General features: G+C 46.0%; 1 protein-coding gene across 4 annotated transcripts in view; it reads right to left on the reverse strand.

Annotated features, from left to right (window-relative positions):
- Nucleotides 1-21,713, reverse strand: part of LOC119180943 (KICSTOR complex protein SZT2-like) — a 290,449-nt gene that overhangs the window by 141,566 nt on the left and 127,170 nt on the right. For all 4 annotated transcript variants that reach the window (XM_075875777.1, XM_075875778.1, XM_075875776.1 and 1 more), the window contains exons 23-30: nucleotides 20,928-21,054; nucleotides 17,662-17,911; nucleotides 16,107-16,867; nucleotides 15,521-15,656; nucleotides 12,163-12,462; nucleotides 9,999-10,176; nucleotides 5,434-5,572; nucleotides 3,799-4,104 (exon numbers count right to left, since the gene is read on the reverse strand). In XM_075875777.1, coding sequence (XP_075731892.1) covers nucleotides 3,799-4,104; nucleotides 5,434-5,572; nucleotides 9,999-10,176; nucleotides 12,163-12,462; nucleotides 15,521-15,656; nucleotides 16,107-16,867; nucleotides 17,662-17,911; nucleotides 20,928-21,054 — 2,197 coding nt within the window. The remainder of the gene's footprint in view (nucleotides 1-3,798; nucleotides 4,105-5,433; nucleotides 5,573-9,998; nucleotides 10,177-12,162; nucleotides 12,463-15,520; nucleotides 15,657-16,106; nucleotides 16,868-17,661; nucleotides 17,912-20,927; nucleotides 21,055-21,713) is intronic.

Consider the following 21,713-nt stretch of genomic DNA (forward strand, 5'->3'; position numbering starts at 1 on the left):
AAGGCCCTCATTTATACTGTCTAGTCTCAGTTAGCTAACTTCTTTACCGCCAGTGCTTGCAAAGAAGTCGGTTCCGCCCAGTTAATGCTGCTGATTGTCATTTTAGTGCTGTTGTTACTTGATGTTTTGTTACTGCTGCGGATTGTCATTTTAGTGCTGTTGTTACTTGATGTTTTTTTTTTCCTGTGTACTTGATGTTTTTTCCCGTGTTTTCTTTTTTTTTTCCTTCTCGCTGGAGGAGGGGATTGTGATTGCTGCTTTAGCGGGGGGGAGAGAGACGAAGGACACTCTGGTGGTGCAGGTGTGTGTGTCTGTGTGGTGCGGAGAGGGGAAAAACCGGGTCAATGACCCCTACGTCAACATAGGTGGCGCTGGAGGTTGTCTGTGGGGCGACGGGGAAAGCCGAAGACTGTCAGCGGTGCGCCATTCTTGTTCTGGTGCCGGTCGTCGTGGTCACAGGCCCTTCAGCGACATGCCCCCTAGCCAGAAACCCACACAGCGGGCGCCTCAGCGGCCAGAACCTTCCGCCTCGGCACTACCCAAGTCCACCAGGCGGGCGTCCCGGCGGCGGGGATCAACAACATCGGCACCGCCAGCGGTCCCCAAAACACCAGGGCGGAGCGTGGCCACGTGGGCGCGGCAGGAGGGGCAGGAGGTCCCGCGCTACTTCGTGAGCGACGCACCGTAGAAAACACAGCGGCGTGTTCGCCGCGACCTGCCGCTGGACCGTGTCTCGTGGCCATTCCGTGGCTGCACGCTGGCGGAGGGCGAGAAAGCAGCCGGAGGCGCCCAACTACCCACCGATGCAGCGGTGGGGTTCTGCGCCACGTGCCGCGTAACCGTGCACTTTAAGTGCCACTACAAGGGTGCCATGCACGGGGCGCGGACAAAGGCGGCCGCCGAGGGAAGGGCCACTGAGAGGAAGGCACCGGATCCAGCCTCGCTGAGCCAGCGCTCGGACACGGACCTGGCGGCCCTGTGCCGACAGCGAATGGGGGAGGACCCCCATTTCGCGGCACTACTGTCAGGGCTGCCACCGCCCGCAGCCACCGACGGACCACCTATGGACGGTGTCGCCACCATGGACGTCGACTGTCTTTTGGAACTATAAGGCACAGCGGAGCCCCCCCCCCCCCCCCCCCTCACCTAAGAACGCTGCAGCGGGCAAAATATATGTTTTTTGTATTTCTCATGTGTATTCTGTATTGTTTTATTTTTTTTCCTTCAGCAGCAGTTGCAGAGCGAGGCTGAGGCTAGCTGTTGCCCATTACATGACGCCTTTGTATGTATGAGCGACGACCGGCTGCCTTTGCAGACCGGTATATAGGGTGAATTAAGGAGAGGAGGATGTGGGGATCTGAGGCGCGCCCGCGACCATTTCGCGGGCATTCCGCCACACGGCCACACCCTTTTGCTTTCCCGCTCTGTTAACACCACGTGGCGATAGATGGCACCACGCGCGGGCACGGCACGCGGTACGCGCGCGCCGAGGGAGCGCTCTTTTTTCCGTGGGTCGGCGCCGGGTAAGCACATGTTTTCCTTCGTCCGCGTCCCCTTTGGGACTCGCGGACTGTAGCCTACCCGGGGTGGCCTTGGGCACCCTGGCAGGCGTGTTTACTTGAGTGCTGGCTTCGGTAGCGTACGCTAAGCCCAGAGCGGTGCCTAGTGCTTGAAGTGGTCGTACCACAACGAGCCGCACTTGCGTTAGGCCTACGCGTACGAGGTTTGCCCTAACACTCGCGACCAGGCCCATTGGCCATCGTGAGAGTGCGCAGCATAGCGCGAGGGACTTTTTCCCGACTGGCGTGTCAAAGCTCGCCATTGCCAGCTGTGACGTGCTCGCGGTTTTCTCCTTATTGTGAACGTCCGCGTGCGTGTGCCTTTGCTACCCGCGTCCCGGGAGAGGACGTTGTACTGTTGTTCGGGGTGCCGCCAGAGGCAATAAAGTGTTGTGTACTTTTGCATTAGAACACTGTCTATTTGCCGTGCCGCGCTAAACGCCTTATTAGTTGAGCGCGCGCGGAGCGGTGCGCTACACGCGAGTAAACGGAGCAGCGGCCATGTGGCTCGCTAAGCGTTAACCCGCGGTGATCGTCCGCTGCAGTTATAGCGGGGTCACCATAACGCGTACTTTTCCCTGCGGTCTCCCACTCCTACTTTGCCCCGCGAAGAGGGGCGGGAGGTGGACGCTCACGCATGCGCACGTTAATCTCGTAGTGGAGAGAACCGTATGCCGTAGTCTTTCACCGGAACGATTCCGTTGTAGTTACCAGGCGCACAAAGGTTACTGCACTCACTTCACCGTCTCCGTTTGCGAAAAGGGTATGCTTTTCAGACACAGCGAAGTAACAACAGAGACGCTTCATCTGTACTAGTGAGTGTACATTTGTGGGTGAGAAACGTCATTTGTACGTCATTTGTGTGTGAGAAACCCGGGACACGTTTCAATCTGCTTGCCATTCTTCGGGTGACCTTCCAATGTGTTGCTATTGCGTTCATTGTTTTGCCTTTGTGGCAAAGCTTTGACTTTTTTTTTTCTCCTAATTGTTAACTGCAACATTGGTATCTGCTGTGATCATGAGAGGTGCCCAGAAGTGAGCGCTACAATGCTACAACGTACTTTTTCAACTCCTTGGCAACCGCACGACGATTGCGATGACATTGCAGCAAGTAACCAACATTGCAGTAAGCTGCCACTGAAGCATCAAAACAAACAGTAGATTACAAGATTAACGACAAAATACGGCTGCTTCCGTTTTTGTCACTGTAGAAAAGATAGCCTATATCTTGCTTATTGAAGAGAAACTGCGCGAAGGATGAGAAACCAGGCCGAGAAGGAAAGATACAGGAGCACTGAGTTGCTAACAAAAGTTTATTCGTCAAACCACGAATAAACTTCCATTGCAAGTTGGCACTCTTATATGTGTCCTTCTTAGCCTGGCTTCTTGTCTTTCTCACTGTTTCTCTCCAATATGTCCAACAAACATGCCCAAGCAACCACTTTAGCTATATCTTGCATTCCTTTCCTTGAAGTGTGCGCAGATAACAAGCATAAAGAGAAAATTGCAAACGAAGGGAAAATCATAGCTGCTACCATGTTGCGGAAATCGTCATGCTCCTTTCTGGGCGACAAGCGCTTTTCCCTGATTTTCCAGAAACCTGCGACACGATGGCGACAATGGCTCTTCGCGACGGCCATGGTGACAGCAAATCCTTTTGTCGTCGCTCGAAAATCTCGTGCATGTGGTTGGGCAAGTTGGTTCTTGAAGTTTCGTATTTGCAGGAGGCGACCGCTGGTTGCATGGGAAGTTTAGTGACCTCCACTGACTGTGTGCTTGTCAGCTGAGATGTCTCTACACTCGCACCATTCGTAAAGCCCGCTGAAGCACATGGATAGTTAAAAAAGAAAGGGGACATGCCGCAAACAGATAGACTTAAAAACAAAACAATACACAGCAGCAGGTGAAGGGAACGAGCCAAGGTGGGTGGGCATAATAAAGAGTAGAAAAGATTCAACGGGCAAGGAGGCGCCATGTGTTGGTTTGCGGGACTGAAGCGGATGAATGTAGGGGCTGCGTTTATAAAGAAAAAACATCTAAATTTTGATGATTGTAGTTGTGGGTGTGCTCATTATCTGAGTGCGATCATTACAGTAAATACGGTATACCCACTAGCTTACACATTTAGTTACAATAATAATGAGCACAATGTGACTAAAGCTGAGCGAGTTTTCCTTCACACAATTAAAGCTGAGACTTGCTTGCAAATACAAGAATGCAAGTGGCCTATCATACTCACCAAGGCAGGTCGGCAGTGAGGTCAGTGAGCACGAACCGCAGCCCGATTTGGTTGTCACCAAGCACGTCAGATGAGCAAACAGGGGCGGAACCATGGGCTCGGCCTCTCGAATAGTCTCCATTACTTCCTCGTCGTCTTCTTCATCCTCGTCACCAGAATCCTCCTCGCCCGGTGATGGGGGTGATCGTGCCGACCCAGCGCAGGACTCTATGCTCGTGATCTCAGCTGCAACGGCAGGGTCCGGTTTTGGATGCAGTGCTGCAGCTGCTCCCTTCTCATCACCCGAGTTGCCGACGTCAGCTACAGCTGTGAGCACAAGTCATTGGCAAAGGGCAAATGATACTTTATCACTGTAACTTTGCTTAATGTACATCTAGAGTGACTAATAAGTGGCAAGCTTTCTTCACCACCGCAGTGGCCAGCGGAGGAACTATGGTCACAGCCAGGGAAGGCATACCCGTAAACACTCAGTGAGAATGACTAAGCTAGCTTAGGAGCATGGTTATAGAGACTGAGCACATGCCAATGCTGCGTTCAAAAAGGAATCTGGAGCCCACAATGTGAAAGTGCACACGGCTGCTCCTGATAGCCAGGGCGTGTGCACCTTGCATGCTTCTCAACCGAAGTAATCCAAAGCAGTGGTCTCAGTTAATCACGTGAGCAGAGACACCTTTGTGATATAGTTACAGGAAAGAATTAGACTCGGAAGACACGGACCTGAAGAAATACGTATATCCATGTACTTACAACTGGTTAGGCGAGCAGCACTGCCAACACGAACAGCTCGCACCAGTCTATCTTTTTGTTGTCCTTCTCTTCGTCATGTTGATCACAATATTCAGCATGACTAGCACTGGAAACCTTGGTATACTGCTTGAATTTCCAACGTACTGTTGTTAATGATACAGTACGAAGCACGGCGTCATAGCAACGTGCCAAAGGGCACATGAGAAAGCGCAACGATGTCGCACTGTCACATGACTACCTCGATGTTAAATGAGATCACCAGAGTAACTTATCAAAATGGTTGATTGGGCGAGTTGGTGATTCTTAATGAACCGAAATTATTTGAAAAGCGTTTGTCCATGTCCTTCCTGTCCCTGTCTACGCATCACACTCGCACGTCAATCCACCGGAGTAACCTTCGCGACATGGCTCATAAACACAGTAACAAGAAGCACTCTTAGTAACAGGTGCGCTGTTGATGCAACTGCAGCCATACCTTTATATAAGCATTGAACTGTTACACTGAAGCAGTGAGTTAAGTGACACTAAAGTATCTGTGAAAGAAACAGTTCATAATTCTTTCCCACAAACACACAACATAAGCCACCAAGTTTAACACTGTAAGAAACAAGGCATCAGTGTAGATAGATAGGGACATGGCTCACGCCTTCAATGCAGAAAATCTGACACTTATATGCACATAACATTGCATTACCGAGCCATGCATTGCCAGAGGAACATTCTCCGATATGCTATTCCATTGAAACACTCTAAACGAACTATGCTTGAGATTAGTGCAGCTTTCAGCTGCTGAGCAAGGTGATACATACTGGCCCCATTGAAAGAATCAGTTCGTATGAGTGTTAATACAGAAGACGCGACATGAGTTTGTGGACATCCAGTACTTACGTTCGGCATCCATGGAGAATTCGACATTGTGAGACCGATCCGTGTCAGTATCGTCCCAGTCGCAAAGTGCTCCTTCCTCCTCGGCGAGTGCGTCAGCATTGGGTCGAGCACCACTGCTGGCTCGCTCAGTCAGCCCCCACTACGTGGAAGACAAAATTGTGATGGAGGGTTGCCATAACTTGCAAGACTTAAACATCTTAGACTAGAGCTGTGTGAATAGCAAAACTTAAACTTTGAGTGTGAAGCAAATTCGAATAACAAAACCTGAGTGCGAATCAAATGGAATGATTTTCAAATAATTCTAGAATATCTTTTGCATATTTCTCAAATATTTTTCAAATACTTCGAAGACAAACTACACAAAAAATGTTGCAGAGAATCCCTAAGCACACTGTTACGAGATTCAAACAGGAAAGTTTTTTTTTGGCTGTTCACAACTCCATCAATTGAATCTTTAGCTGCCATTTCCAAAAATATTTTACTCTGCCTTCCCTGCAGAAGTGCAAGATAGCACTGTGGGCTTATTGAGGCCGTATGTGCCTGCTTTTTGGGCAAGGCTGAATGTCACTGCCTATGTCCTTAGTTTTCTTATACCCTGGTAACACTGGCAAAATTAGTGTCATCTTGAGCGAGTACGCTTACACCCCCAGAATATCACCTTGGTGCTGTGCATCCCACAAGAAAGGAATGCCTATTTTGGAAGCATAATGATACTGGCAATGGCTACTTGATAATACAAATATCTGTAGTGCTACTAGCACGACAGATAGTTGTTAATCTAGGAAATGTTTTTTATCCGGTCGTCAGTTGTAGTAATAGGATGCCCTTAATATAAACTCTGCAAACAAACATGGCAGCTAGGACCACTGCACAGCATATGCTGGGCAAGCCCCTGGCAACCATAGCTGGAAATCGCTCGAGAGTGAAAATATAAGAGTAGTTTTCTGCGGTATACATGTAGGTTTTAAGGCATAAGAATGTTCCCAATAATAAAAATGACAGCTTATAGATGTAATATGACTCATCTATTCTCAAAACACTGCTACCGAGGCTGGACACTGTGTTGCAGTGAAGTGGTAAATTGAGTTTGGCAAACACACTCGCCAGCCAGTGCGCTTTGCAGTGAGTCTCACTAAGCGTTCCGGTGCGACAGTGTTGTTGCCGCAGCTAATCAGCTAATCCCGAAGGCTGTGATCTCGCGACTTCACGGCACAGCACAAAATGGCGAAGCGTGTGATGAGTCGATTTCCGAAGATTCGTCGCTGCCACTGTGATCTCGAAGAGTTTCCATCAGCGCCTAATCTGACATGCATCCCCTCAGTAGTGATGACTCCGCTCTCCGCATTCAAGAAAAAAAAAATTAAGGAAAGCTTAATGACGCCGGGGGCCACACTATGCGAGCGCAGTGAAACCATCACTGTTTTAATTTACCGGTAGCCAGAAATGCCTACGTCGAAGGCTCATAGAATTTCATGGCGTTCTCATATGGAATTGATACCGACTGATGTGAAAGAGGCTAGAAATTTTTCATTGGCCATGAAGCATGCACCTCATGCGAACTTTCCAAGTAATACGTCTGCATAGTCATTTAGTATTATTCTAGTGCTATTATTATTCTGTGCTATAAGTAGCTGTGTTCTGCGCTATGTTTCTTTGTATAGTTCAATCATGTGTTCTTTGCTTTTTTTTTTTTCTATTTTAAACACTGTATCCAGTTTGATGTCCTTTGTCGCTCTGTAACCGCTTGCGCAAGTATGTAGGTATGTCACACAATTGGTCCCTCTACTAGCCAGTTAGGCTATGGAACCAAACAAGTGTTTGCGAAGTTTTTTGTTACATGGATGTGAAAGTTACAATAAAAAAAAAAAGACGTGCACGGCATCGAAAATAAAGCGCGAACAACATGAATATTGCGGGAAAGTATTCGGTAAAGTGCCCTCTATATGCGGCATGGACCCACGTATGTGACGCTAACTAAAGGCGTGGCACTACCAATGCAAAAGCATTCTTTCTTTATTTTTGGTTTGGAGGCAGAGAGGAAAGGGCACCTCCACACATGCGCCTGCGGCGGCAAGAACAGCGGTAACGCTGGCTCGTGGGGCGCATATACCTGCTTGCCCGCCTCACGCACACCCGCCCGCCTTGATGAGCACTAACTCTTGCCTGGGAGTCGCCGGGGCCACGTGCACGCCTTGCCCACCGCTGCCACTTCGCACTTCATCAGCGCCGGGGCACACGCAGAAGGTGCATGCTCATGCCAAATGACGAAATCCGGGGCGAAATTCTTAGATTCTCCGTGGGGAAAATTTGCTATATCAAGGATGTCTCCCGCTGTTACTTTGTTACATGAAGGTCACAAATACATGGGCTTCTATAAACTAATGACGGGGAATAGAAAAACTTTGTTATATCAAGGAATTCGTTATATGGAGGTTCGTTATAAGCAAGTTCAACTGTATATTGCAACAAAAATAATGTTGTAATGTGTTAGTTTATGTGGGTTATGGTAACCATTATACAGTTGACTCTCAGTCAACGGAACTGCTGCTTAAATGGAACAACTGCCTCTGGTGCGATTGTTTTCGTACTTCAATGCTGCAACCCATCTCCCCTCTCAGTAAACGGAACTCCTGTTAAATGAAACACATGTTCTCAGTCCCTTCAGCTTCCATTAAATGTGAGCCCACTGTATTTATTTTGTGATTGAGTACTATATTTATTTTGAAGCCATTCATGCTCTGTTTTCGCATAAGTTGAATGGAATCTCGGGCTAGAGGCATAGTTTTCAGCTATGTTTATGCTGAACACAGAAAAATACTTTACACACAGATTGCAGAAAGCGGCACATCACACGACTCGTCGCATATGGCAGTGGCTTCAGTAAAGTGATCCTATGCAACAGTATGCTGCAAAATCAAGTTAAACGAGTTCAACCTCATTATTACGGAGGTTCTATACATGCGAAGCTTAATTTATCTTGCTCCAACTAGCCTCTAATTGATACAAATAGCAAATAGAGCAGATGCAAGTGGTGCACACAATTGCATGCACAGCATGTCAAAGCATAAAAGAAGTTGATTGCTTCTCGAGCCCATTGCTGCAAAAATTTTTAGAATTCATCAAGAAAAAAACAGAGCCAGAGGGATTTGTTGCACATTTCAAATGCCTTCTTTCTCCTTTCATATCAGCGAGGTTACTAAAAGCTACCCAGCGGGAGATGACAAGGGGGCAGAAAGCTATGTCTGTTAATCAGCACGCATCATGATCTTAACTAATTTTGTTTCTCTCTGTCTTCTTTTTAAGGCGTGGATTACCTTCAGTGCAATCGTGAGCAAGTGTGCAACAGCAACAGTCATGGTAACTATTAAGCTCAGGATGCTCAAATCAGCTAAGGGTCGTGAACTTTGGGTTTGTGTGCAGGCACTTGAGTTAACGGCATCATTTGTTGAGACCGGAGTGACCGATATTTAGCTGACTGAAAATTATATGTAAATTCCAGGCCCCATGTGGTGCTATCATGTTTGTAAAATAATTTGTTGGGCTAGTTGGTAGATCATAGTTGCTCAGAACGCAAACACGGGACACATGTGCGTGCATACACACACACACAAACAAGAGAGGGGCACCGAGCACTAAGGAAACCGCCGGGGAAACTGAAAAATTTCGTTTTTGCGAGAATTTCGTTGCCGCGAGTATGAGACATAAAAACAGTGATACGGCCGGCAGAAAGAAAATTTATTGCCAGAAGTCGGTCAACTTACTTTACCGATTCTTGCCATGCAACAACTTCAAAGCTCTACCTTCGCACTGGAAAAAGTGTTCCATTGCTACGTCGTCGTCATGTGCGCCGAAGGAGCGAAGGGTGTCCTGCACATCCCAAACAACCCGCGGGTTGTTTCGGATGCGCTAGCACGTCGTTCCTGCCCGCAGTCTCGCTGTCAGTGAAGTTAGGGCCAATGGCGAGGCGAGCTGAGGCAACATGGCGGCCACAGCCAATTAGGGGCCTCGAAACAACCTTCAAACATTTCCTTTTTGTGCGCTTGTTTTTAAAGGGAGGAGCCAGCTGAGTCGGGAAAGTTAAACACGGAGAAATGCTCTTTCAGATGAGCCCAAGAAGCCGGCTCCCGGCCCCGCCATCGCAAAGCACCATGGTAGAAAATTCGTTAATGCGGGATCGCTGTCCACAAACATTTCGTTCCCGCAAGATACGTAATACATGGGCTTCTATGAACGTTCGCCCGGGATCCGGAAATATTTCGTTGCCGCGGAGATTTCGTACTCGCAGGGTTTCGTTATTGCGGGTTTCGACTGTATAAGAATGTGTTGCATGTTTGTTCTCCAATCCATTTTTTTAGAAATTACAATGTTTGACTCGCACGTTCACATGGACCTCGACTATGAATCGGCAGTGCTTTCTGACCATGCTGAAGAAGTGTTGCGGGGCCCCTTTAAGCGATGGCCGCCATTTTGCTGGGTTAGTTTCTGCGTCTATGCATTCAGGAAGACTACTCCACATCATACTTCATCACCTGTGAGAAGATGCCCCTTCAGTAAATAAAACTCACCAAGGTTCGTGGTTCGCACGGAGGGCAGAAGTAGTAGTAGTCCGGGTGCGAGGGGATGCGCTGAAACACCTCCTCGAGCAGCTCCTGGAAGCGTTGCTTGATGCTCAGGTGCAGCTGCTGAACAATGTCGCACGGGTGGTGGCGTTTGAGCAGGTTCACCGGGAACAGGCTGCTGACCCTGCAGTCAGCAAAGCCGGCAGAATAAATTGAAGCGAGCTCACGTCACCAGGCATAGACCTTAACACTCTGTAATTCCACAGTGTAAGCACAGTAAAACCTCGTTACAAGAGATACTCAAAGGATACGGACAACATGTCCTTTGTATTCAAGGTTTCTTTTAACCAAAATAAATAAAACACTGAGCAGTTGGACTAGATTACTTCATCGTTTATCGGCATCAACGGGTCTTTAAACGTTTAAACGCATGTGCAAAAAGTTTCTCAGGATGGCCTGATTAAGTCACAAATACACTCAAACCTCGTTATTACGTAATAGGATATAACAAAATAATAGATATAAGAAAGTAAATAAAATTTTCCTTGAAAGCTGCATTGAGAACCATACATTTTAAACGCCGTTGTAACAAAGTAAAATGTACCGGTGAATGGATATAACGAACTAAATTAGTCTATTAAAAAAAAGCGACCCTAGTGTGTTAAGTATACCGTTTTCTGCGGAGTTTGACACTCATTCGGCGCGGCTCTTTCAAAACACCCGCGCCGACCTTACAGCCACGCCCCGTACGGCCGAGAGAGCCGTCCTCCTCGCACAGCTAGGGGAGAGGATTGGGGAAGCGCTCAGCGGGTTACGTGACCGAGAAGCGGCGCCATGGTGCAAAGCGATTTCCCTCTCACGACGGCAACGACTGCGTCTTCGCTGCTACCGTGGCTGCTACCCTCTGCACCAAGAAAGGAGGACTCTCCGCGACAGCTTTTTTTTTTTCCTCTCTGCGCGCGCGGCTTTGAAAGGAGAAGGGTCTCTACGTGCAGAGACGAAAAAGGGAGAAGCGTGGCATAGGCACGTTGCAGATCGGCATTTGAGAGAGAGCAAACAATCCGCAACAGTCTTTTTTTTCCCTTTCTTCTGTTCCTTCTTCGAGCGCAACGATGAGAAGTGCCGCCGCGGGATTGGGCATGGTGCGTAGGGCATTTTCGGAACACGGTATGTTCAAATTAACCGTTGCAAGTGCTTGCGCGTTCAAATTACAGGACGTTTTCGCTCATTGGAATACACATAGCTTTGACGGGACCTCAGCTTGAGTTCAAATTACCTGAAAGTTTGAATTAGTGAGATTCGACTAAATTTATTTTTCGTGGCGCGCGTGGTCGCCTCGCAGTACATCGGGCCGCAAGGCGGTTTCCTTTTTTGCATGCTTATAGGTGTGCGCCCATCTGAGCATACATTGCCACAAACTGTTATAATCGATATAGCGAAATAATGGATATAACGAAATAATTGTGCCTCCCCCTTCAACATTGTTACAATGAGGTTTGAGTGCAGTACAGCCACGCCCAGATATATAAAATTTTAAAAGGATCCCAAAGATGCTCTATTTTATCTATAAAATATTTCACATAAAAAAATATGATCATGGGAATATTGCAACTGTTAAAGATGCACAATAATTAGATATGTATGAGTTTGATATGTACAGGTTTGACTGCGGTTTGTTTTTGATGAATGCTTAAGGTCATTCCACACCAAATGTACCAGCTATCCTCCGTCACAAATGCATTCAAAAAAAAAAAAAAAAAGGCATGCCATTTTACTGCATTCGAAACGGTGAACTGCTAGAATATTTCGGAGAGAGAAAAACTTTTTGGTCATGTGGGACCTTTCTAAATTTCACAGAACATCGTCTCAGTGATGTTTGTCAGAATACTAATTCTGAGAGTGTCGTTTAGGATTATTAAGTAAGCAATAAGTACCCTTTTTCTATTTTCACACATGAGTTGAGCCCTCGATGATAAATGCCTCTCAACAGACCACAGCTACAATAGATTCTAAAGCTAGCTCAGCTTTTCGTTATTCTAAACTACACATGATGCATGACACAGACACAAAACCCTAGGAGGTGAGCCTTCTTAGCTTGCTTACGACTACCTGCCTGAGAATGCAGACACCTGATGATGGAAAAACCAAAAAAAAGAAGTACAGCCCCCACCCATCACTTGAAGTGCGCCGGCTTTCATCTGCACCAATTGCAGCATCTGCTTCTTCAACGGGCAGAACCAAGACACCTTCGCAACTGGCCTCGTTGCTGCCGACGCCCTCGTGTCGAGGAGCTTCTGTGCTTGCTCGGTGGGAGTGTTCTACGGTGGACTTGATGCGGAAGTCCCGAGTGTGACCGCAGATCGCTTGGATGAACTCCGTGATGTCGAGAGTGAGCGCGGTCTCCTCGCAAGCGTCCTCCACAACGGTCGAGACGTCTTGCATGTCCACGGGCAGTCCCTCGCATAGTGCTCTGGAAAATAAGAAAGATTAGGAGCCAGAGCTCAGAGAGAGACCATGGCCACACAAGCAATTGCAAACCGTGAGTGATGGCTGCAAGACTCCAAAGACATGCTTAGTCGGCATCGTTCGAGCATTTATTGGCTTCTAATTTATAGCTTCAGTCAGGAAAAAGTAATTAATGATGATCATTATTGAACATATTAGTTGTACATAATGAGTGCATAGTAGTAAGAATATTGTACAAAGGCTGGCGTTTGAACCATTAAAAAAGCATGTTTTAGGCACCGGGAAAAGGCAGGCAAAGAAACCTTTTAGGCCTCCAACATCCTAAATGTAGGGCACAATAAACGTTTACAGAGCATGCAAATAGCTTGTAAACAAAGACGTGCACAACCTGTATCAAAAACAAGAAAGCAACAAATGCTATTGCTTATAATGGCATCAAGGCACCAACAGAACATAGCAATGCAATTGCCCTTTTTCCGAATGGTTTGCAGAACACATTCTCTCTTTTTATCCTGTAGCACGGTCGGTGACTCTGTTGTCCATTGTAGAATCAACACACTCTTGGGTCTCTCTCTTTTCAGCACAGCTGGTGCTGCTGGTGGTCGTTTCCTGCAAGTTGGTTGAACTAGAAAACTACGCTGAACCCCATAGAATTACTTACAAAGAGTCAATGTTGCATGGTAACATGAAGATTTTCAAACTGCACTTGAAAGCAAGAACGTGAGACTAAGTAGTGTTCATATATGCCCTGATTTTATAAATAGGCATTTGTAGATATTTATGGGCAGATGAGATTAAGAAGTTTGCGGGTATAAAATGGCAGCAGCAAGCACAGGACCGAGTTGACTGGCGGAACATAAAAGAGACCTTTGCACTGCAGTGGACGTAGTCAGGCTTATGATGATGATGATGATGACCGGCATTTAAGCACAAAGGCTAAAAAATAACCTTTTATAGGCACTATATAACAACATTATATGAGCCATTCCAAACCTATAATTCATACTCGTGTATGAAAGAGGTGCGATAGGAATGAAAGGAACAAAACAGGCACTTGCCTAAAATTTGAACTGTATAGTTCAAAAGAACTGGATATAACATAAGAACTCTCAGGCCTTTCCACCTCACAGGGGCACACAGGCCACAACCAACATGTGTGCACTCAAGGCGAACTTAATGAGCATGACAACCAGTGAGCCCGTCTTCGTGACAAATTGCTGAGTGCATGAGCGAAACTATTTTTTCAGTCGTAGAGACAAGCAGCTGCCGCATGTAGGTCGTCTGGGCGTTGCTTCTTTGGACTTAGTTGTCTCCGACTACTATAGAAATGAACACATGCTGCAATTATAGTTTACCCATGCTTTTCTCTGCTGTCCCTGCTTTCGTCCTACAATCATTCCATCATTGAAACCGCCTTAAGAGGGTTGCAATACAAAATTTCACGGAGGAGATAGCCTGCAGGATCCATACCCATGAATATAGGTATATCATCTATTGAATCTCAACAGTGAACATAGCTTGAGAGGTAATTTATGTGAGCCTTGGAAGTTCGTGTGCATTATGCCGCCCTGTCTACACCAGTTCATGACATCAACATCATCTAAGGTGACCTGAAGGTGACCCCCAATTTCCCCCTAGATGTCAACACTGGGGCTGAGCTCAAACCTGACGCAGTTAGTATTATTATGATGATGACCAATGCCCTTTTGTTGCGCTTGTGCCAGCAGGCTACTATTCGGTGGCTGCTCAAGAGCCCATGCCTGCGATCTACGTGTAAAAAAGTGGGGAACCCAAGAAAGGCGTTGCTACCACTAGGTGACGATGGTGATGATGATAATAACAATGACGACGCAGCACATGCAGACAGCGAAAGAACACCAGCATACGACGCAGGCAGTATGGAAGTGCGTCGCAGTTTCATGTGTTGTTTCACGTGCTAGATGGCGTTACAGTTGCACCCCTTTATAAGAGACGTGCACCAGTTAGCAATTCTTCTCTTTTATAAGAGACGTCTCTGATAAGCAGGGTACTCCGTGTACATTTTCTTATCAACCTCTATTTCAATGTAGGCACACTGGTTTCTGTTATACCCATTTTTCTCTTGTATCAGTGTATCTTGTAAAGGGGTTCGACTGCAGTGCACCTGATGGCTGGTCCTCCTCGAAGCTTTCCCAAACATAACTGACTGGTTAGTGATAAATAGAGCATAATTAATTACAGTCTATCCATCTCGCACTGCAGCAAGCGGTGTGCCGTGTTGTGAATAATGGACCCCCAGCAACATATAGCAGCAAAAGCCAGAATTTTTTAAGTTCCCCTTCAACTACTATAGCTATGTAGAAGGGCCAGTGGAAGCTTCAACCCCCCACATTCGTCAACGTCAATCGGTCGCGACGTTGACGAGGGCAGCAGTCTTTATGTCCAAGATGAAGCTGTTTATTTTGCTGAACTTGTGGCCGGTACACGGAAAGTCAGATTACAGCAATACACACTGGCACTGATAGCGATGTACAGGGTGACAGTCGTTGATAATGTGACAAGCGGTGAAGCGCATCGGCATTAATACATGTGCCATCAAATACTCCAGCGCTACACTAGCGGCCACGTAAGTTCTAGAAGAAACTGTAATGTTTGCATAGAGCGAGAAGGTTTCAAGATTATCTCGATGGTTTTTAATCCATCGGCGCGGTTTGCACAAGGCAGCACTTACACGTGTAATAGGGCGATAACAATACTTGAAAAAAAAAATGTGGCAGTGTGTATCCATCTAAACATTTTTTTTTTCTCTGTTCACTCACAGAAAACACCGAATCTTTGTTTCTGTGTCTGGACCATAGGAGTAATGTGATAGTGTCAGGCACCTGCGTGTTTTCCCTTACAACCCACTTTCTGTATGAGCCAGCGCATGGGCCTACAGTCTTCAAGTACGCTAAACAAATAACCGGAAAATACGAAACTTTTCATGTCACATTTACTCATTCCCACAGTCATTTGAAGTCTGCGCCCTTCCTTGCTTTTGTTTTTCTCACCCATCTATAACTCATACTGTAAATGTAACTCACCTGAACAATCCATACACAAAGCTCTTGGAGAAAGCCTTGCGCAGGCGTGAACAGTGTTTTCTAGCTGGAAAGCGGTCACTGCCAAGCTCAGAGTCATCTGATTTGGGCTCTGGTGACATGGTCTTATAAGGCGAGCCTGGAACAAATAAGAAAACGAGTGATGCAGAGAGGTGCACTTGAAGGAAAACCGGCAAATCTTTAATGTCGTAGTATCGCTTTAAGACTTCTCACACATAAAAGGATTGCATGTAGTGCACATAAATATTAGAAAACAATGTACTTTACTTATACAAGAGTTGTCTCAGGATGTTAGACTTATGGTCATGGATACTTGCTGAGTACTTGTTGACATCGTCGAGCCACAAAACTAGGAAGAATAATGATGCTCACAAAAAGCTACAGATATTCCACACGGTTTTCTATGGCTGAGGCCATGACATGCAAGAGCAGTGAAAAGGAATTCGACAACCTTCTGGGTTAAACGTTTTCGATACAAAAGCACAGAGCATTTAATTATGTTGTGTAGAGAGACCAATCAAGGTCATTAATTATAGTGAAGGCTAAGTTACGATCCTAAAGAACACACCTTCTGAGCCATCTGCTTTGTACTCCACCCAACCGGGCTCAGATCCAGCTCGTGTATTCTCTTCCGACCGTGTCGTCAAGTCAAGGTACGTGTCCTTCCATTGCCTCACGCCACCTTGGTAAACCAGCCGCCCAATCACCGCTGACACCGGCGCGTCGTAGACATACACCGGAAGACTCACAGATGCCATGTGGAGAGCGGGCCTTTCGCCTTCTTGCGACTTCGGAGATGCACTACCATCGTCGTCCTTTGCGACTTCTGGGCACGGCGTTGAGGTCCTGTGCCGACTGTGGCTGTTGAGGTCGGGCAAGTCAGCCGATCGTTGCCGTGGCAACGATTCATGCTTCTCGGCGCCGCGTGAAGACAGCGCCGGGTCGGAGTGCGAACTCGTTAGCTGCCGAAAAGCATGAGATTCCATCCCATCGTACGAGTCGCACACTTCACCAGTGGCGAGATCCTCTGCGGCCGATGACGTGGGAGCCTCGCGGTCAAAGCTGCTGGTGGCTGCTGGCTCGGACGAGGACTCGGTCTGCAACATGGCGTAGTCTTTCGGCACGCCACCAGTGCTGCAACTGCCATGAGTGGGATGAGCCTCGGCCTGAAGAGAGGCGATTTCATCCTCTGGGCGCCTCATGAGGCGCTGCAGGTTTTCAAATGTGGCAGGAATGAAGGTGAGAACCACATGCGAATTGGGAGTGGAAGAGTTGCTACTTCCGGAAGAGCTGTTGGCACTGGAGAAGCTGGCCACAAAGCAGCGCCAGCTGCGAAGAGAGAAGACATGAAGCCATTTGTCGTTCACGGACAAAACATCATATAAATGTGAAATAATGCATACACATGAAAATCCCCCCCCCCCCTCGTTGTCTTTATCATTTTGTGCTCAGTTTCGTAGCAAGAAAGTGATGATACAGCTGTATACATATCGCATTACTTTCTCGACATTCGGCTAGGGCAGTGCTGTTTGGAGTAACAGAATGGAGCCTGAGCTAAGAGTAGTACAGCAGACGGCAATGAAGGATTGCATGGCACAATGACGCTAACAAATAGCTGAGCACACGTTAGGCTGAAGGGGCTGCAGGCAAACAGCAAGTCGTGGTTTTAGGGAGAGGTCTCAGTCATGCTATTAATTGAATTTAATTTGCAGTGGCTGCTGTCGCTGCAGTAGCAATAGTAGTAGTAGTAGTAGTTACACTACTACTACTACTACTACTACTACTACTACTACTACTACTACTACTACTACTACTACTACTACTACTACTACTACTACTACTTGTTTTCTCAAGGCAGAGTGTATATAATGAGAGATGGCAGAGGAGAAGAGATGAAGGGACGTATGACACACACACATAGATATATTAACTAGAAACATATATAGAAAATAAAGGTCACTCACGCAACAGGAGTCAACTACTACTACTACTACTACTTCTGGTTCTCTCAAGGCAGAATGTCTATAACGAGAAATGGCAGAGGACAAGAGATGAAGGAACATATGACACACGCACATAGATATATTAACCAGACACCTATATAGAAAATAAAGGCCACTCACGCAACAGGAGTCGCCTGCACAGGAGGCACAGCAAATGGCACGGGATAAGCGTGCTGGTCACGTGGGCGGTTGTGTATCTCGTTTGGCAGCAATGCCTGCTCCTCGGGCCCAAGTGGCACTTCGCGATCATGTATTGCTTGCAGGTTGTCCAGTAGCTGCTCGTAGAGAAGGTCATTCGGCTGAGGACGCGGACGCCCCTCGCAGTCCACGGGGTGGTTTTTCCCACCGTCCGGGTCAAGGGGCCTCAGCTCTGTAAGTGCACGATATGGTGCGTGAGCCTGTCATTCGGTGCATTCAGATTCTGGCCAGTATTGTAGACAGTTTGACGGCTAGGACAGCTTTGAGCTCATGTCGCCCCAGTAATAAAACTAGTCAGGACGACACCTACGCAACATGACACCACCTCAAGTCAATACAAGAAAGCTGAGAAGAGCACAAGAAATCACGTAAAATTTAAATAGCGCAAAGAACAGAGACAGAAATTCTTGCCTTATATAGGAATGAAAATGATATGGCACGCGAGGTAATAGGCAATGATAATTTCTGGTGATACCTGAGACAGCTACTATAACACCCAAACTTCATTATAATAAAGTTGCATCTTACACAAAAAAGTTTGTTATATCTGAAAATTCATTATAAATGTTTATTTTTAACCCTACTTAAACCTTGGTATAACAAATTAAGATATAACAAATTATGGTTTATAACTAAGTCCATGACTAATCACTTTGTCATAGATAGAGTGTAGGAAATAATCATTTATAACAAATTTTTGGACATAACGAAGTATTTTCATGGCACATGTACATTTTTTATGAGGTTTTAGTATATATACATTAGAAGACTATTCTTCATTTACTTCATTATAACCGAAATTTCGTTATATCTGGGCTCGTTACATCAAGGTTTGAGTGTACTCGCATACTACCATGCCTGTCTCAAGCGTGCACAGGGTTGCCCTTCAGGGGGAAGGGTCATTGCAGTGCTCCCCTAACCTCCTGTTACATCCACGTATGAGGCATACTTCACCCCCTCTCCCCTCTTGGGTGACAAGGGGCTTCCTTAGTAATAAATAAACTTCTTTTGGGGTTAGTAACAAAGCCTTCTTTCAAGCTGATATTTCTTTCCTTTCTTTTTTTTTTTTTGCCTGACTGAAAAGCAAAGCAGCCTTTCTTATTTTCCTCCAACACTGTCTAAATGAAACTGTCCCTTGTGCCAGCTGCATAGGATGTGGGCAAGACTTACGGCCGTTGTTGAATTAGCACCATATATTTATCTGTCTAGAGGATGTGGAGTCTGATGGTATTGGCAAGAGCACCATGCTCTTGGAGTGAACGGACACAGTTGACACAGTCGGTGCGTTCCAAACAACAACACACAACTATTTGACTTCTTTTTGATTGACGATATCATCAGCCGAATTATTATCCTGATCCACATGCTAAGACATCCTTACACAATATTAAACAACACACAACAACATGACAAACAAGGCAGTGTCGCCAACGCCTGACTCACCACGTGGGCCCACCCCAGGCGGTCCGCGATGCCGTCCACGGCAGACCCAACACTGGAGGCAACCGTTCGCGCTACCGCCCCACACCAAAAGAGACCAAATTATTTTTTGCGTGCTGCCAGGCGTCACTGCTGGCGCTAACATTTTCTAACCATGATGATGATAGAGGTGATCAACGGTCACAAACACAACACCACCTACCACGTGGTAGTTGCGACTACTGAATGCGGCTTCTGTACGGGACACGTGTGCCACGAGGCGCAAAAAGCTTTACAGGGAGTGTCAGCACCCCCACAAGGAGTACCAGAGAAGAGCCATAGGCTTGGTCCGCGGTCTGTGACTGTTGGCAGCATACAGTAGAGTCCCTTCGGGATGAACTTGAAGGGACCACGATCATTTGTTCGTCCTATCAGGAGTTCGTCTTATCAGAAGTGCTCCCAAAAACCAAATGCTGACATGCCAAGTATGCCCTAATATGTTGATTGAAAACACTGAATGAAGTACATATACTTATAATGAATAGGAAAGGAACAAGAAAAAGCATTTATTTTGCTCAGCCTGGTAAAAACTGTGCTTTCAAGTAGAGTATTTAGACTAATAGTACTCGATTACACGAGTACAAAATAAATATGCTCATGAATAAATTGCTACCATATTTTATCAATAAATCTGTTGCACGACCCTATTTTGACAATTAGAAAAAGATAAAAAGGGACAGACTAGCACAGTTTTCTTTCCACGAATGGAAAATCTATTCTTTTGACTGTTCACCTTCTGAGAGCTGTTTTACTGGCTTTGCTATCACTTTTGAATACGCCTCCAATGCATGCTGCTACCTTGACAAAGCCAATATACACCAGGTTGCTTATGAAAGTATTCAAGCTTTTCTTTGAGGTTGAGATGTTTCCTTTATCTCTCTCTTCCCCTGTCTTTCTCTATTCCTTCCCTCTCTTTGTACTCATTCTCTTGTTCACCCAAGTTGCTGTGTTCCACGTCGGGCAAATCAGTGAACTCATTCTGCGAGCGAAGCAGAAGATAAAGAAGAGGACAAAGAGAGTGCACGCTGGCCATGTTATTGCACTCGTCATGATTATACTTTTTTACTTAACCAATGGAGCTTCTAGTCTTGAAGAAACTCAATTTCACATTTTACTCAGTAGTGGGGCTTACCGATTTTTGCAGCCCATACATGAACGAGTGTTTTGGTTCGCCGGACAAAGGACGACTTGTCCAACAGCTTTGCTGTTTAAAAACTTGACTAATCAACCAACCAAACAAACAGAATACGCTCTTATTAGCCAAAAGCAAAATTGTGAGTTTTCAAAGCACTAGTGAGGTAAGGCCTTTCTGAGGTCTCTTAAGATGGCTTTTAGACATTTATACAAAATTCAACTGCCTGAAAACCACTACAAATGTTACATGATGATGCTCTTTTAGCACCTCGTGAAAATTGCCATGAGCGAAAGCTATGCGCACAGACACGGTACATTAGCATGAAAAAAAAGAAATCTTTTTAGCAGACGATGACTGTACTCTAGGAAGAACTAAACTAAATATGATCACAAACGTTAAAAAACGGTAGAGCTCAATAATTTTGAGAGCTGGGTTAGTTAGTGACTGATCATTATACCATATGATGAAGTAGCGCACTTCAGACGGGTTCCTTCTTGTCCCCTCTGTCCCCGTCCTTAGTGTGCTACCTCAGCATGCGGTCTAATAAAACCATACAGCTTGAGAGGATGTTGACCTTGGATGAAGGTGGAGAAGAGGATCTCAGTCTGCTGGCACTTGGAGAGCAACTTCATGATGCTGAATGGAAATGGCACCACACTCACTGCAGGCTCTGGTGCTACAGGTTGGAGCAAGGGCATGTTCTGCGAGATAAAAAGAGAGACATTACGGTAATTAGCTGGCCAAGTGTAAAAATATGAACAGGATTACATCATCATTGTAGTGACCATCCTAACAACTATCAACCCCATACAGCACACAACTAGAGGTGTGCAAATAATATTAACACATTGCGGTGATCGTGAAAAAATGAGCAGCTAGAGTGACTGGTAAATATTGTTACGTGAGTAACGAGTAATATTATAATCTTTATTGCAAGCTTATGCCCGAAAAAACAATTAACATTCCAAAGACAACATCAGCATTAAGCACAGTAGTCAATCGTCAAAATATGATCTGCAGGTGACACATGTCCGCCCTTTAAACGTGTGCATTAAGCACAGTAGTCAATCGTCAAAATATGATCTGCAGGTGACACATGTCCGCCCTTTAAACGTGTGCCATCATGCATTCCAGCATAATTTCTGATGCTCACTGTAAGTTCTATAATAGAATATACAGTAACTAAGGTACTGTACGATACTGTATGGTAAGCTCTTCTACAGTCGAACACGGATATATTGAACTCAAAGGGGATCGTGAATTAGTTCAATATATGAAAAATTCTAAAGAAAAAAACAGAGGCCCTTGAGAGCTTACTTGTAGCGGACTATCACTTACAATAGGTGCGTTCAAAAATAAC

This window comes from Rhipicephalus microplus, chromosome 10 (assembly GCF_043290135.1).
Source record: "Rhipicephalus microplus isolate Deutch F79 chromosome 10, USDA_Rmic, whole genome shotgun sequence".
Lineage (NCBI taxonomy): Eukaryota > Metazoa > Arthropoda > Arachnida > Ixodida > Ixodidae > Rhipicephalus > Rhipicephalus microplus.